The 14,112-nt window shown below is 45.9% G+C and overlaps 2 protein-coding genes across 2 annotated transcripts; one reads left to right on the top strand and one right to left on the bottom strand.

Annotated features, from left to right (window-relative positions):
• Positions 1–97: 97 nt before the first annotated feature.
• On the bottom strand, positions 98–13,389 carry LOC144740292 (phosphatidylinositol 4-kinase alpha-like; the record flags this gene model as incomplete). Its single annotated transcript, XM_078623165.1, is given in 30 exon segments — positions 98–243; positions 568–657; positions 1,028–1,111; positions 1,259–1,340; positions 1,427–1,481; positions 1,484–1,550; positions 1,640–1,710; positions 1,785–1,867; positions 1,961–2,094; positions 2,210–2,346; positions 2,793–2,901; positions 6,171–6,221; positions 6,298–6,466; positions 6,628–6,731; positions 7,398–7,581; positions 7,673–7,768; positions 7,850–7,979; positions 8,336–8,465; positions 9,061–9,161; positions 9,243–9,434; positions 9,525–9,621; positions 9,714–9,779; positions 9,866–10,014; positions 10,169–10,229; positions 10,300–10,562; positions 11,045–11,117; positions 11,528–11,616; positions 11,785–11,878; positions 12,237–12,353; positions 13,291–13,389. Coding segments are annotated over 30 exon segments (3,323 nt in total), but the record flags the coding sequence as incomplete, so codon positions are not given.
• Positions 3,364–5,424, top strand: SERPIND1 (serpin family D member 1). The gene is made up of 6 exons (XM_078623166.1): positions 3,364–3,626; positions 3,754–4,397; positions 4,485–4,633; positions 4,710–4,834; positions 4,982–5,126; positions 5,233–5,424. The coding sequence occupies exons 1-6, from the start codon at positions 3,364–3,366 to the stop codon at positions 5,422–5,424; spliced, it is 1,518 nt and encodes a 505-aa protein (XP_078479292.1).
• Positions 13,390–14,112: the final 723 nt, after the last annotated feature.

Genomic DNA, 14,112 nt, shown 5'->3' with positions numbered 1-14,112 from the left:
CTTTGACCAGGCTAAATTGAAGGGTAAAAAATTCCAGAGAATTCCTGACTTGTCACTGGTTTTAAGTGACGGAATTAAATAGGGTTTGTGTGCAGACGTTTGCGGCCTGCATGTGAGACTCACGCCGAGTGTGGTACTCTGTCTGTTGTAGCCTGCAAAGTGCAGTATGCTCTCGGTGGCCATGGCCAGGCCTGTGTGCTGCGACAAGCCAGAAAGCCAGTTCTGATACTTGTTCAGGTACTCCTGCACAACACACAACAGGACACATGTGAGCATGGATGAAAATGGACATCTGGCTGCTCATTTAAAGTATCTTCACTTTCAGGGGCCATTTCTTGAACTACACAACAAAAACACTGAGAACTGTAAAAAAATAAACACATGGAGGGATTCAGCGCAAACAGATGCAGAAGAGTAAATGCTCATGATGGGGTAGGGCATCATGCCTCATGAATCCAGCTTAAGGCTGCAGCCAAACACTAGAGGGACTTTCAAAGACTTGATGTTTCAAAGATGTTTCATTTTTGAAAGAAATGCGTAGTTCGGGTCAACATGAAACAGACTGGCCTGTAGATGAGACTTTGTCACTGACGGAGCCCATTTCATCGCTTCTTTCAGGATCTCACCACAGCGAGCAGCAAAGTCCTTCACAATGCTCTAGGAGGACATAAGAATGTTTATATATAAATATAAAATAGAGGAAAAAATGGAAATGATTAAGAATGGACAGGTGTGTAGAAGAACACTGATTAAGACTTAAGTTTGCTCTACCACTGACAGGAGTGTTAATTCCCAGCAGAATGCAAACACACATACAGGGAGAATTTGCCCATGCCACACAGAGAACCTGGTACAACTGGAGCTTAAACTTTTCATTACTGTGAGGCATCAATATTACATTAGAAATAATGAAAACATTCCATGCATATCTATCCTGACAATGGCAGTGTTGCATGGTTAAGCGTGTCTTTATCCAATACTGTGCTGTCCTCTAGTGGCCATGACTGTCATAACAGCCCCAACTCACCTCTCGAGCCTCACATGTATCTGGAACAGTGATCCTGTAGGGAGTGTCTGGAATGTCATAGTATGGCTGGTCCTTGTGGATGTCCTGAACGAACAGAGGAAAAGATTTGGTGCAACTGAGGCTTTCAACACAACCTACAGTAGTCTGATTAGAGTATTCCTGATCCCCCCCCGCTGCATGTTCCAGTCAACAACCGAGCCCAGTTTGCATTCACCCTCCACGAATACGTACAGCGCTTAGTGACAGAGAGAGCGTCTGCAAAATGTCCAACATGGTCTTCAACACACGGCCATTCCAAAGCAGATGAGGAAATCTGTTCCAAGTGAAAAAACAACCCTATTTCATTCACTGATAAAATGCCTGAAGCACTCACACCTACCGGAGGGGGTCAACACTTACGTCTCAGCCAACCCAGAAAGATATTTGTCCGCCACTCTGCGGATCCGTTTGTGGTGTGGTTAAAGTTAATCAATAAGAATTGTGCATGTTGCTCCAGCTCTTCCTCATGCTCTTTTGTCTTTGGCTGAAAAAAAAACAAAAAACGAAAATACATATATACACACATAAATGTATATACACACACACATAAACCCCACCCAAAGTGGCACCGACCTTTTCTGCCATCATCTGAAGGAAGACGTCAAACACCTTATCGCCAACACAAATAATACACTGCATCATGCCTGAGGACATGAAAGGGAGAAAACTGAGTAAATGGCACAAGAAATAAGATGGTGTAGAGACGTAAGGCCCTCACCAGATTTGTCTTTCTGGATGGCTTTGTCTTCAAAGTACCGGAACATGACCTGAAATCTGTCAGGATCATTGGATCGCAGCATCCTAACAGAGTGCAAATTAAAGAGGGAGACTTCAAGTGTCATAAGGCGACTGGAGTCAATTACAGGAGCTGAAACTGAGTGTGATGGAGCCCACCTCATGTATTCTAATCTGTAGACTGAGAGCAGGTACGTGGACATGGCGAAATCAAGCTTGTTAATGAGGGCAGAGCCCTCAGGGGTTGGGTCGAGGAGATTACTGATGGTCGCCCGCAAATCGTTCAACTCGGCCTGGAGCACAATAACATTACTAAATCTCTGAGCCAACATCGACACACACGCACACACACACACTGCTACTTCTCAGGCTTGAGAAGTAGCTATCAAACTCAAAAACCAACACTACCGGTGTGACTGTGTCATTTTTCAGAGCAGAGTTGTACTGCAGCTCCGAGCGGAGGGGTTCTCCACTGGGGAAGGTGAGAAGAGGTGACTTGGTGGCAATCTCACAAACCCCTTCATACCACTCCTCCGGCCAGAGCCCTGAAAAGACGACAATGATACAACATCAATGTGTTACTGATATCACATCACATTTTTACCTGAGCAGGAAGGAATCAACACAAAAACCTTTCATGTGTCTGATGCAGTGTTTTATGACCGTACTCTGAAAGACTGTGAAACTATGAATCCATGTGTCCAATTATTTTTAACTACAACTGACGTGACTAACGACAAACTGTGGTAAAATTAAGATCAACCGATAGTTGTGATAGTTATTTTTTCGACGTTTCTAATGACTGTGAAAAGACTGTGAAAACCCTAACCAATGTTGAAGCACAATCAAAGGTGGCAGGATATCTTCAGATATGACAAGGTTTTCAGCTCTTTAACAAAAGGTGCATGTTTCAGTGTTAGCTCCCTATAATACTCTGTGGATTTATGATGTATTTTTAACCTTCACACAGTCACATAACTCTTCATCTTACCTGATCCCTCCACAGCAAAGCCCATGACCACAGAATACAACCAGAAGTCACGAAACAGCTTCTGGAGGCGGGGCTTAGCCTCCTTGATTGGCGGAAGCCGTCTGGTCAACTGTCAATCACACAACCACAAAATGCATGGAACAACAATGTTATATTAAATTATATCAATTCTGTTCGTTGATAAAACTCTGATACAAATACTGGAAACAAAAAAAAGATAAAATAACCACATCTACATCTCCTTTTTTTGTGCTTTTTACTCACTAGCGGAATCGCCAAGAGTTAAAGATTGTGGTCACAGCACTTTGGGGTCTGTTTGATCTGGTCTATTTGCTCAGGAGGAGCCCACGTCAAAGTTCAGTTTTGTATTCAATTCTTTGCTCAGAGTCACAAAACACAAGGCAGCATTTCCCACCAGCCCACATTGAAGGTAAGACCCTTGTACTGGCTGCGCCTGCGATTTGAAACCATCCAACAGACACTTTACTGCTGCACCATGACCAAGTCAACACAGTTATACAAAGTGTCTATGAGAGCTTCTAAATGTTCTTTCCTAGCCTCGACCGTCAGGATGTGGGTAACTGCAGCCTTTTGTGTGGCCTGTCTGCTGGTCACTCCAACCCAAGCCGGGATCAAAGACCTTGGTTCGCACTTTACCGAACAAAAACTGGACGCCAGAGGCTTAGAAGGTGACGGGGTAGTAGATATGGAGGCCATCCCCTTGCAGTTCCACAAGGAGAACACTGTCACCAATGACCTGGTGTTTGACGGCTTTGAGGACGAGGACTACATTGACTTTGATAAGATTCTGGCTGCCGGCAGTGATGACTACCTGTGAGTATCGTTCACTTGATAAAGGTCTTTGTAATAAAATGTCAGTAAAAAAAATTATCAGTAAAAGAGGTTCAGACAGTGATTCAAGGTGGGAACAGCTGAATGATCAGTCTGTAATGTTTTTCAGTGAAGGCGATGAGATAGATGAGATCGCCACACCGCCCCCAGACATTGATATTTTTGCAGAGCCCTCTGACCCAAAGATTCGCCGTGCCAGACTCCTGCGGCTTTTCCACGGTCGGTCTCGCCTTCAACGCCTCAACATCGTCAACGCCCGTTTTGGCTTTAACCTCTATCGAAGTCTTCGTAACGATGTCAACCAGAGCGACAACATACTGCTCGCACCTGCTGGGATCTCAATTGCAATGGGGATGATGTCTTTAGGAGCAGGACATGGAACCCATGAACAGATCTACAGAGCTCTGGGATTCACAGAGTTTGTCAATGCAAGCAGTCACTATGACAACACGACGGTTCACAAGCTCTTCAGGAAGTTGACGCACAGGCTCTTCCGGAGAAACTTTGGGTACACGCTGCACTCTGTAAATGACGTCTATGTGAAGAAGGACATCTCGGTGAACGACGCGTTCCGTGCGGAGACCAAGGCTTATTACTTTGCAGAGCCCCAGTCAGTGGACTTCAGTGACCCGGCCTTCTTGGGTAAGGCTAACCGTCGCATCCTGAAGCTGACAAAGGGGTTAATCAGGGAACCACTCAAGAGCGTGGACCCAAACATGGCGCTGATGCTGCTCAACTACCTGTACTTCAAAGGTAGGTGAAGATTGAGACACATCCAAATGGTGTAAACGTGCCTGTTGTGTGGACACATGTCATATAACAGACTGTTTAAATAAACAGGTACATGGGAGCAGAAATTTCCCAAAGAAATGACTCACTACCGCAACTTCCGTGTTAGTGAAAAGAAAAACGTACGTGTGCCAATGATGTCCAACAAAGGGAACTTCCTGGCTGCTGCTGACCACGAACTGGAGTGTGACGTCCTACAGGTGGGTGGCGGCACATGGGTCTGCCCATTTGCAACACATGTACCCGCAAGCATGACAACTGCGATGCTGCTTTCAGCTCCCCTATTCAGGAAAAATTAGCATGCTCATCGCCCTGCCGAGGAAGATTACTGGCATGAGGAACTTGGAACAGGAGATCTCCCCCACTGTTGTCAACAAGTGGCTCAAAAACATGACAAACAGGTCAGCAGCCTCCTGCCAACAAAATGTCATCAGTCCTACTGGAATAAAACGGTTTCTAAATTACATCCTTTGTCAAAAGGGGTTCAACATAGTAACGGTTTGCTAGTTCTATGACAATTTAGGGACTGTTTGATGCCTCCCCCTCAGGACTCGAGAGGTGGTGTTACCTCGCTTCAAACTGGAGCACAACTATGACCTGATTGACAATCTGAAGGAGATGGGTCTCACTGACTTGTTCCAGCAGAGTGGAGACTTCACCGGAATGACCTCAGAGAAGGTTGCCATGAACTGGGTAAGCACAGCCGGGATATGACATGAGTCATGAGAAGATTCACTGGATCTGTATCACTTGTTTATAAAAATCCATTTCAAAACGAGGACCTCCTCTCCCCCACCAGCTGAAGCACCAGGGAACCATCACAGTGAACGAAGAGGGGACCGAGGCAGCTGCTCTGACCCAGGTGGGGTTCATGCCCCTCTCCTCTCAGATCCGATTCACCGTGGACCATCCCTTCCTTTTCCTGATCTATGAACACCGCACAGACTGCCTTGTGTTTATGGGCCGAGTGGTCGACCCGTCACAGAACTAGACTTTGTTTTCAAGACTTTTGCAGCACTGATCAGTTTAATGTATCATGTATGTAAAAACAATGCTGCTTTTAACGTTGGTGGTTTAAACACAAAAACAAACAAATTCCTTTCTTTGGTCCAGAAGTGACTGAGCCTTTGGGTGCACATTGCTTCTTACTGATCAGTTGAAAGCTTTACTCAATCTCAAATGATCTGAGTGACTGAGTGAATGCTTGTTATCATCTGTCTGTCAATGTTTTATCTTTTGCAATGTGGTAAGCGGACAAATGTCCTCAAAAACGACATTACATAAGTGTCATAGGTGCACTCTAACAATTACCGACAAACAGAAATAAATGCAATAAATTATTTTATAGTAATACACAAAAGACAACAATTTGTGTGGAAGTCTGTATGAGTAGGTTGCAGTAAAAGATAAAACGTATGTGAACATCTAATGACTATGTCAGTTAAAAGAAAACAGCTTCGATCTCAGCGGTACAATAAAAATGGTACTTCTCATTACGCAAGTAAGAAAGCTTGAAGTCTTAGGGGAAAGGCAGATTAAAACCACAGTAATCAGCAATGAATGGGAGCCACAGATGTTTGTCCCGCACCCGACAGGGTCAATATTTGCTCATTTTGTTACAGACTAACTACGAGTCCACCTGCATCAAGAAGACCTCACATCCTCATGTAGATTATTTAACGCCAGGGTTTTTGTTGTTTTACCACAAACCCTCATTGAAAATGGTAAGATTCTCACCACAGCAATCACTGGAATGAGGACGCCAAGGTTTCCAGCACTGCTCGATGCCTACAGGAGATCAAGAGCCAGAACTTCAGAAAGCATCAAACGTCTCCATGATTAAAAAAAACTTTCAGAGACATACTTTCAGAGCTGGTCCCTTGTCTGAGGCCCTCTCACTGGCTCGCTTTCCTTCCAGGCCCAGTTGGACAAACAGCTCCAAGAGATTTACCATTAGCTCATCCACCAGCTGCTCCCCCTGCAGGTTGGCAGCAATGTTGGCCAGAGCATTGATCACTGCCAGAGAGCAGTGCCTTAGGAGGAGAGGGAGCACAGGAGCCGCTCATTTAGATTGAGATCACAGGACTGATATCATGGAACACCCCAGTGTAGCAGATGTATCCACATTAAAGTTCTGCTGGGCTTCTTCACGTTTTCCTGCTTCATTTTCAGCAGCAGCCGTTTGTACTCTCACCTGTAACCGTGGTCTCTGTAGTCTTTGGTGGCTGAGTAGACCACCGAACTGGCCTTCACACTGATCTGCTGGAACAAGTTCCACACCTCCTGATAGATGTATTGCTACAAGACAAATACACATCTTGATGAGCACTGGTTTTAGTCGACAATGACGTATGTCACTTACATTATATTTCCCAGCATTCAGTGTCATTTTTGAATGTGACATAAAAAAAACAAAGAAAACATAACAAACAAAAACTAATAACTGCGTGTCAGCCACTTTGCAAACCTGCACTTTATTTCCATTTAGTCAACCAACTGACATCTGAACAATCACACCGGTCCAGTCAATGCATTCCCTGTCTGATAAGGGACACACACATACGATCGGTACTGGTACTCTTAAATATAGCCTACAGCCTATGACACGAGCTACAGCCAAAGATACACTGGGACCAACGATGACATACACACATGCATCAATAGTAACTTTTAGAAGGGGCACAGTCGCCTCTCCCACCAATCCCTCCACCTCATCTGCACGTGTTGTGAACACGTCAGTTTGCTTTCACCAAATCCATTCTGGTCTGTTCATCCATTTGTAAAATGCCGTCAGTAGCACTGCAGTGAACCAGACTGATGGTTCAGAAACACTGACACAGGTGCTCATTCCTCCCCAGAAGATTGAATGAAGTCAGGACATTAGTGCTCCAGTTGCTGTCTGAAGTTGTTTTCTGAGTTGTCCAAGCTGTGGACAGGAAGTTGCAAACAAGAACAAGAACTCACATTTCCTGTGATGACCATGCAGCCCAGCTGGTCGATGATGAGAACATCCAGCTGTGATGGAGGCTGGCAGAACTTTTGCTGTAGGATTTGTAGGATGTGCTCCATGACTTTAGGAGTGTCTCTCAGAGCCACGGCAATGTGGCCCAGAGCTCGAATGGTGTGATCTGGAATCAGATGCGCGTCCCTGCACAGAGACCAGGTGTTTGACAAGTGCTGAACATTCAAGCTGACTCTTTGACGCTCACAGAGCCTCTGTTCAAGCCCGTGTTGCTCACTTGTCATTCTCCTGGGAAATGTAAAGCCGGTTGGACAGACTAGCCAGAAAGGCTTCTACTATGACGTGGTCCATGGTCAGCCCGGCCTTCAGACACCTGGAGCAGATTCAAATCCAAAGTCAGATTCAATGATAAGGCTTTCAGAAGGTGCATGGTACGGTGTTTCTTGTGTCTGACCTGCAGATGTTGTCGATGGAAATGTCTCTGAGCTGCTCGTACATGGACGGCTGGTCCTTCCTGTTGGACAGAATGTTGAATGTGGACTGAGAATGCTCGTTGGTCACGTTGATCCTTATTTCTCCGGTACCTTTAAGAATGAGAACATAAATGACATGAATAGTGTGGAGACAGCCGATGGAGGAGAGCAGAGGACAATCAGTAACCTGGATTGAATTTCCAGTTGTCTTTGTGTGTTAGCTGCCCTCCAGTGAACAGTCTGTGCAGATCAATAGTAAACGAGAGACAAATGTGACAATGACACAGTTCCTGTTGCACATTTGTCACGGGATCATCAGGCATCTGATGGTCTGTGCTCGACTCTATCTGGATGCCTGACGAACCACATCGGGCATCGAGAGTACTTTGTGTCTTAGTCGATTTAGTCAGTATCAGCCACTCAGATTTTTTTTCTAAATCAGCTTCCAGATGGCAGTCACCACATACCTGTGCTGTACTGACTGTGATACTTGTAGAGTTTTATTAGAACAGGGGAGGGAACCACCAGGAAATCCCTGAGCGAGGTTGTTGCAGAGTGAGCCACTACTGGAAACCTTTCACACAGACGACCCAGGCCCTACGACAGAGGGGCAGACACATTTCTACAGCTGATAATGGAAGACAACAACAAACAGAACCTGCAGAACAACAGTGTGCCTCAGTAAGAGAACTAATAATTATAACCATGGGTGACGTTTCTCTTTAGTTTTCGGGTTTTCACTCCTTTTTCATTTTCCACATTCTGAAAGCTCAGTCAGAGGGGGGTTACATTGAGTCCCTGGTGAGACTGTCCATGTTAGAACTTAACATGGACAGTGAAAATCCAGTCAAGGCTGTACCATCTCCTCGACTCATGTCCTGCTGTTCTCACCAGCCGGCAGAGAAAAAAAACAGTCCCATGGCCCCCTCTGTTCTCCCCTGTTGTTATTAATTCTCACCATCTGTTCCTATGACGTTATTTCTGTCATAAATTCCATCCAGTTTTTATAATCTGGTGGGGATGTACTTTGCCAGAACATGAGGATATTTCAGGCTGCTGTGACCATCCAGACCTTTATAAGACGGGAATCTCTGTCTCCAAAGTCTTCCCCAGGTGCTTTCATCCACAATGGGTATGTGATGTTTCTCTTCTCTGTGTGAATGTCATGTATGTCATACTCTATTTATTGTACCTGAAGGCAGCAGATGAGCAGGGGCATGTGAGCGATGATGACTTTACTGGAGGTTTTTGACTGGAGCTTTTCTGACAGTTTGGTGCACAAATTCTCAGCTCCTGGAGGGGAAAACAGTCATCAGCATAAAAGAGAGACGTGACCAGGACAAACCATTTCCACACGCCGCTCCTATCGATTACCTTGCTCATCTTTAATGGCCCACACCATGAGGTCCACGCAGGCAGCATTGGCTTGGCAACGCAGCTTGAGGGGGCTCTGTTCCCCGGGCAACCCCCCAGCGTCATGAAGTACCCGCTGCAGCTCCGACTGACTGCTGCTGAATTGTTCGAGTACAAAGTCATGCACCTCCCGCACGTAAGCCGGCTGCAAGGCTGAGACACAGGAAGGGTCATGAGGAAGAGAGTGTCAACATTTTAAAATACTCACTACATATGAATGAGAGGACAAATAAGCGGTTTTACCTTTCATGTAGTATAGTGTGTCGCGCAGCATTTTGAACACACACACATAGAGAGGGTCACTGAAGGTTTTGTAACAGAGCTTGATTCCAGGATTAGACTTAACACACACACAGAAGACACAATAAGGAAGGATCATACACTGGGACACCTTGAAAAGCACTTCACTTGATGCAGAGACTGTGTTCTTACCTCCGTGACTTCAGCAATAACCTCGTTGAGCATTTTCAAAAAGGAGTCTGAGACAAATGTCTTCACCTGGATGTGCACAAGACACACAGGTGAGGACAAAGAAGATGCTGTGAAGACAGGACGCATCAGTACGCTAAACATGAACACTGCACCATGCTGAGGAGCTGTCGGAGCAGATCCACAGGCACTTCAACCTCATTCTCTGCAGCTCCCAGGAAAAGAGGAGACACAGAGAAACTGGAGCTGACGGTCGAGAAATAGTGGTCGGGATCAACTGCGCTGCTGTCTGGGAAGTAGGCTCCTGAAACGAACGGGCGCAGAGGACATAAAGAACTCATACGACCATGTATCACTGGGTGTGACAGCTGTACTTATGTACTAAAAACCTATGTATCTACGTACTAAAAATGTACATAATGTAATGAAAGCAGCTTGCATACATCTTGTTTTTTTACCTTCAACATACTGCGGGCCTGTAGGGGAGCAGGGTGAGTGGCCGCCTGGATCTGCACAGACCTACGAGAGTTGAATAAAATCAAATGTTAGTGAGAAAAACATGCAGACATGTTTCTAAGCATACACACACCTGCAGAGAGGGGTCCAGGGTTGTCCCGGTGCGTCGACGCAGTGTGTCACTCTGATACACTGTCAGAAGTGATGAAGGCAAGATGGATCGGAAGTCATTGAAGGATCTGCGCCGGACTCCTTCTGTTTCCTCTGTGACGCAGCGAGCCTTGGGGGACTCTTTGGGGAACAACTTGGACAACAGCGCCTCATCTGTGTTGCTGTAGCGGCCAAACGCTCGCGTCATGCCGAGTAGGCTGGGCACAGTATACCTGCACAGGTGGACTAGTGGGGAGAGAGAGAGAGAGATAGAGTGACAATCTCCTCAGGTTATTCAAGTCTATGTTTAATTGTTATAATTCAAATCATTTTCAGTGTGATTTTGACAAAAAAGTTATTTTAATTTACAGGTGATTGATACAAAGCGTCAGAGGCAGTGGTGTAAAACATGCCACCAGTGCATCATTGCACAAAGCAAGGTCCATAAAAACATGGATGAGAGAGTTCAGAGTTGGTTGAACCTGGCCTGCACAGAGTCCTGACCTCAACGCGACAGAGCACCTTTGGGAGGAATTAGAGCACAGACTGAGAGCAGGGCCTTCAGTGTATGACCTCACACATGTTTGTGCAAAGGTGGGACTGACGTCATATTAAGGAAAGGGAAGGAGAATGAATGAAGAATGGGATGTCACTTCAATTCATATGTGAGTGAATACGTTTGGCAATATAGTGTGTGTGTGTGTGTGTGTGTGTGTGTGTGTGTATACCTCTGTCATGACTATCAGGCGTTTGACACATCTCCTGCAATGTCTGCATGACATCCATGATGGTGCTCAGTATCTGGTGAGGATAGAGACGGAAACAGTAAGAGAACACGTACCTGCAAAGAGACTTAATACATTATACATTAATAAATCAGCTTTGTCTTCGAGCTGTGTCCCAGCCCTAGTTTTCTCTGTTGGGGGGCTGGCGAAGGTGGACACAGATGATGTGGACAGCACAGCAGATAAGTGATTGAATACAGTAGAAGACTTCTGCTTCAAAAGCCGTGTCACAAAGCTTCTATCTCTCTAAAGCAGGAGCTGTGTAACTGGGGAGGTCCTGGGACCCCCAGCAAACAGCAGATTCAGTTTCAATGACAAAATAAAGATGACTATTTCAGCGATGTGATCAGGAATTTGTGTGATTGTCAGTGTGATTGAGAAACAAAAAGGAAAAACATATGCTGCGAACCATTTCCTGAAACTGACCTCCTGTCTGGACTCTGGGTCCCTCTGAGCCACATCTGCCAAAAGAGTCACTAAACAGAAGCTGAAGTTTTCTGCAACTGGGAGATACTCTGAAGAGTTGACAACAGCACAATTAAACCTTCAAGCAATGGCACAATAAAAATGTATGTATTTTTTTAAGTTCTACAAGTCCAGTGAAGAAGCTTTTTAACAATAAACGACAGCCAACAATAGCGAGCGAAACACACAGTTTTAAGAGGAAAGAGGGTTGTTCCTACCCTTTCCCTTCTTTCCTGAGCTCTCTTCGATCCACTGGATGCACGGCAGCCCTCTCAAAAGGCTCAGCAAGTAGGAAACAATCGTGTCTTTGTGCTGCAAGTGTGAAGCAAATCATTACACACACCACAAAACAAGCACACTTTGTCTCAAATCATTAATGGGAGTTTTATTAGATTCCAACACTGAAGCATATCTGAATTAGAAATTATACTAATAGTGTAAGAGTGAAAAGTAAAAGTAAAACTATTATCTCTACATAATGAGATGCCAGGGACGCTGCTCGCACAATCGGCTATTTAATCAGATTATGGGAAAGAGCTTATGGCGATAAAGGTGGCGTGCTGTGAGAGGCTGGTAACAAAAGCGGGTTAATTCCACCAGGTCACGCATTACCTGCTGCTGCAGCTTACAGATCCTATAAAGTGCTGACAGCCACATGACCACCACCCACCTGTAGGCCGGACTCCACCAGAAACACAGCCAGGGCCATCACAGCATCTCTGCGGCGCACGTCGAGGGTGAACACCCCTCGGACCTCCAGTGGGCACATACATTGTAGCTTCACGACCTCAAAGCCAAACATCATCCATCATTAGGGGTCAAAGGTTGGGAATGGTCAACAGTTCATAGTAAACTGTACATCTTTTTGTGCACACTGGTTTCATCATTTACAGACGGGTCACATCAATTGAGATTTTATCGTAGCAAGTTCATGTATTTGGTTAACACAAACCTTATCTTTTTTAAGACCACACTGGGACCAAAACTGGGATGTTCTGTAAACATCTTTCTTTCCCTCCCATATATTCAGCTCACTTCCCCCAGTTGAGGAAAATCCCAGCTGTGTGAAAATCCTGAAATGAGGAAAACTCTCCAGAATCGTCTTTATTTCAGACTTACTGATAAATCAAATTCAAACAACGGAACTTTAAAGACATCTGCTTTGATTTAGGTCAGTTTGCATGAACAGAAGCATCAACAATTTTCCTTTATTTCATGCACTTGGTTTGATTTCTGTCAGTTTACATGATAAAACGAATTGAAAAACATCAGGAATTTTCCTTCATTTTAGGATGAACAAATTCACGTTGGTCACTAAACTTGCTTTCTGGAACGGGGACGCCCTGGAGGCTGTGGCCGGTCAGCAGCAGCCCATCTCGGTGTCAGAGCACCTGTGACGCCGCTCTCATCCATCGGGCTCATAAAACCTGTTTGACCGCAGTGCTGCTCGATGCAGTCAAATTGAAATATGGAAAAAGCGAGGCCACTTTCTTCTGCGGTCACTTCTCTCGTGGAAAGAGGGAAGTGGCTGGTGATTAAGAACGCAGACACACCTGTCAAACGTTGGCTTCACTGACACACCAGCGATGAGAAGAACCGCAGCCGCCTCCGGTGCGGAAGCGGAGCTGCTGCGTTCCGCCCTCAACCACACTGTTGCTTAGCGTCACTCCTGCTAGCTACTGATATACAAACGCTTCTTATGATGCGGAACGCTTGCCCCTCACCTTTTCCACCGGTGCTGGGTGCTGGGCGGCCAACGAGCGGGCCAGGGAAAGGACTGTGTTAAAATAAAACCCTCTTGGACCTCCTCCGCTGACAGACATGTTTACCTCCACATCAGCCGAGTGAAACTCAGCGAGGAGGGGCGGCAGCAGAGCGGCTGGCGGCAGCTGGCTGAGCCGCAGGACGGCAAGCGAGCAGGGACAAACCAGATTTAAACCTTCACTCACTGATTGGTTTCGTTTGAATGGGAAAACACAACTGCTGCACTCCCAAGGATCTAGATTGAACAACTGGAAAGCAGATTCAAATACGACTATGGCCTCTGTGAATAAATTTTAAAAAGAAAATAACATAATATTGTAACGGCCCAGTACGAAGCCATAGGCTGTCAGCCTGTCACTCCTGGTCTACCTGTCAAGACACTGGACTGCAGGTCACGTCACTAAAAGTGGGGGCAGGTGGTTGGAGGAGAGACCTGGGATGGGGCGGGGCCACGAAGGTATGAGGTTGCGAATTGGGAATGTGCGGAGCATGTGTTACCTGTTTTTGCTGAGCAACGGGAGTTCATTAAAAGCGCTTGTGAAACTGGGAACACGGCTTGGACCCTTTCTTGAGAAGCGTTACACTGGTGTCAGAAGTGATTTCGGACGGACGACAACGTAACGTCGCGAGTCATGGTCAGCAGGCGAGTTAAAAAGGAGGAGGAGATGGACGCCGACGGGAGAGACGGCGGCGCTTGCGGGTGGTCGCAAGACGGGTCCGGTACGTTTGCCAGGGCTACGCGCGACGCCAGGGGTCGTCTGAGAGATGCCGCGGTGAAGATG

Source organism: Lampetra planeri, unplaced genomic scaffold (genome assembly GCF_965212315.1).
Source record: "Lampetra planeri unplaced genomic scaffold, kcLamPlan1.2.h2 scaffold_2026, whole genome shotgun sequence".
NCBI classification, from domain to species: domain Eukaryota; kingdom Metazoa; phylum Chordata; class Hyperoartia; order Petromyzontiformes; family Petromyzontidae; genus Lampetra; species Lampetra planeri.
The sequence above is the reverse complement of the archived record's forward strand: the minus strand, read 5'-3'. Positions and strand labels throughout refer to the sequence as shown.

What these genes read in the sequence shown, in the direction of transcription:
- SERPIND1 (XM_078623166.1), top strand. Translation starts at nt 3,364, where the DNA reads ATGTGGGTAACTGCAGCCTTTTGTGTGGCCTGTCTGCTGGTCACTCCA. An exon ending in CAACTACCTGTACTTCAAAG is followed by an intron (nt 4,398 to 4,484) that starts GTAGGTGAAGAT and finishes TTAAATAAACAG; the next exon opens with GTACATGGGAGCAGAAATTT. An exon ending in AGAAGGTTGCCATGAACTGG is followed by an intron (nt 5,127 to 5,232) that starts GTAAGCACAGCC and finishes CTCCCCCACCAG; the next exon opens with CTGAAGCACCAGGGAACCAT.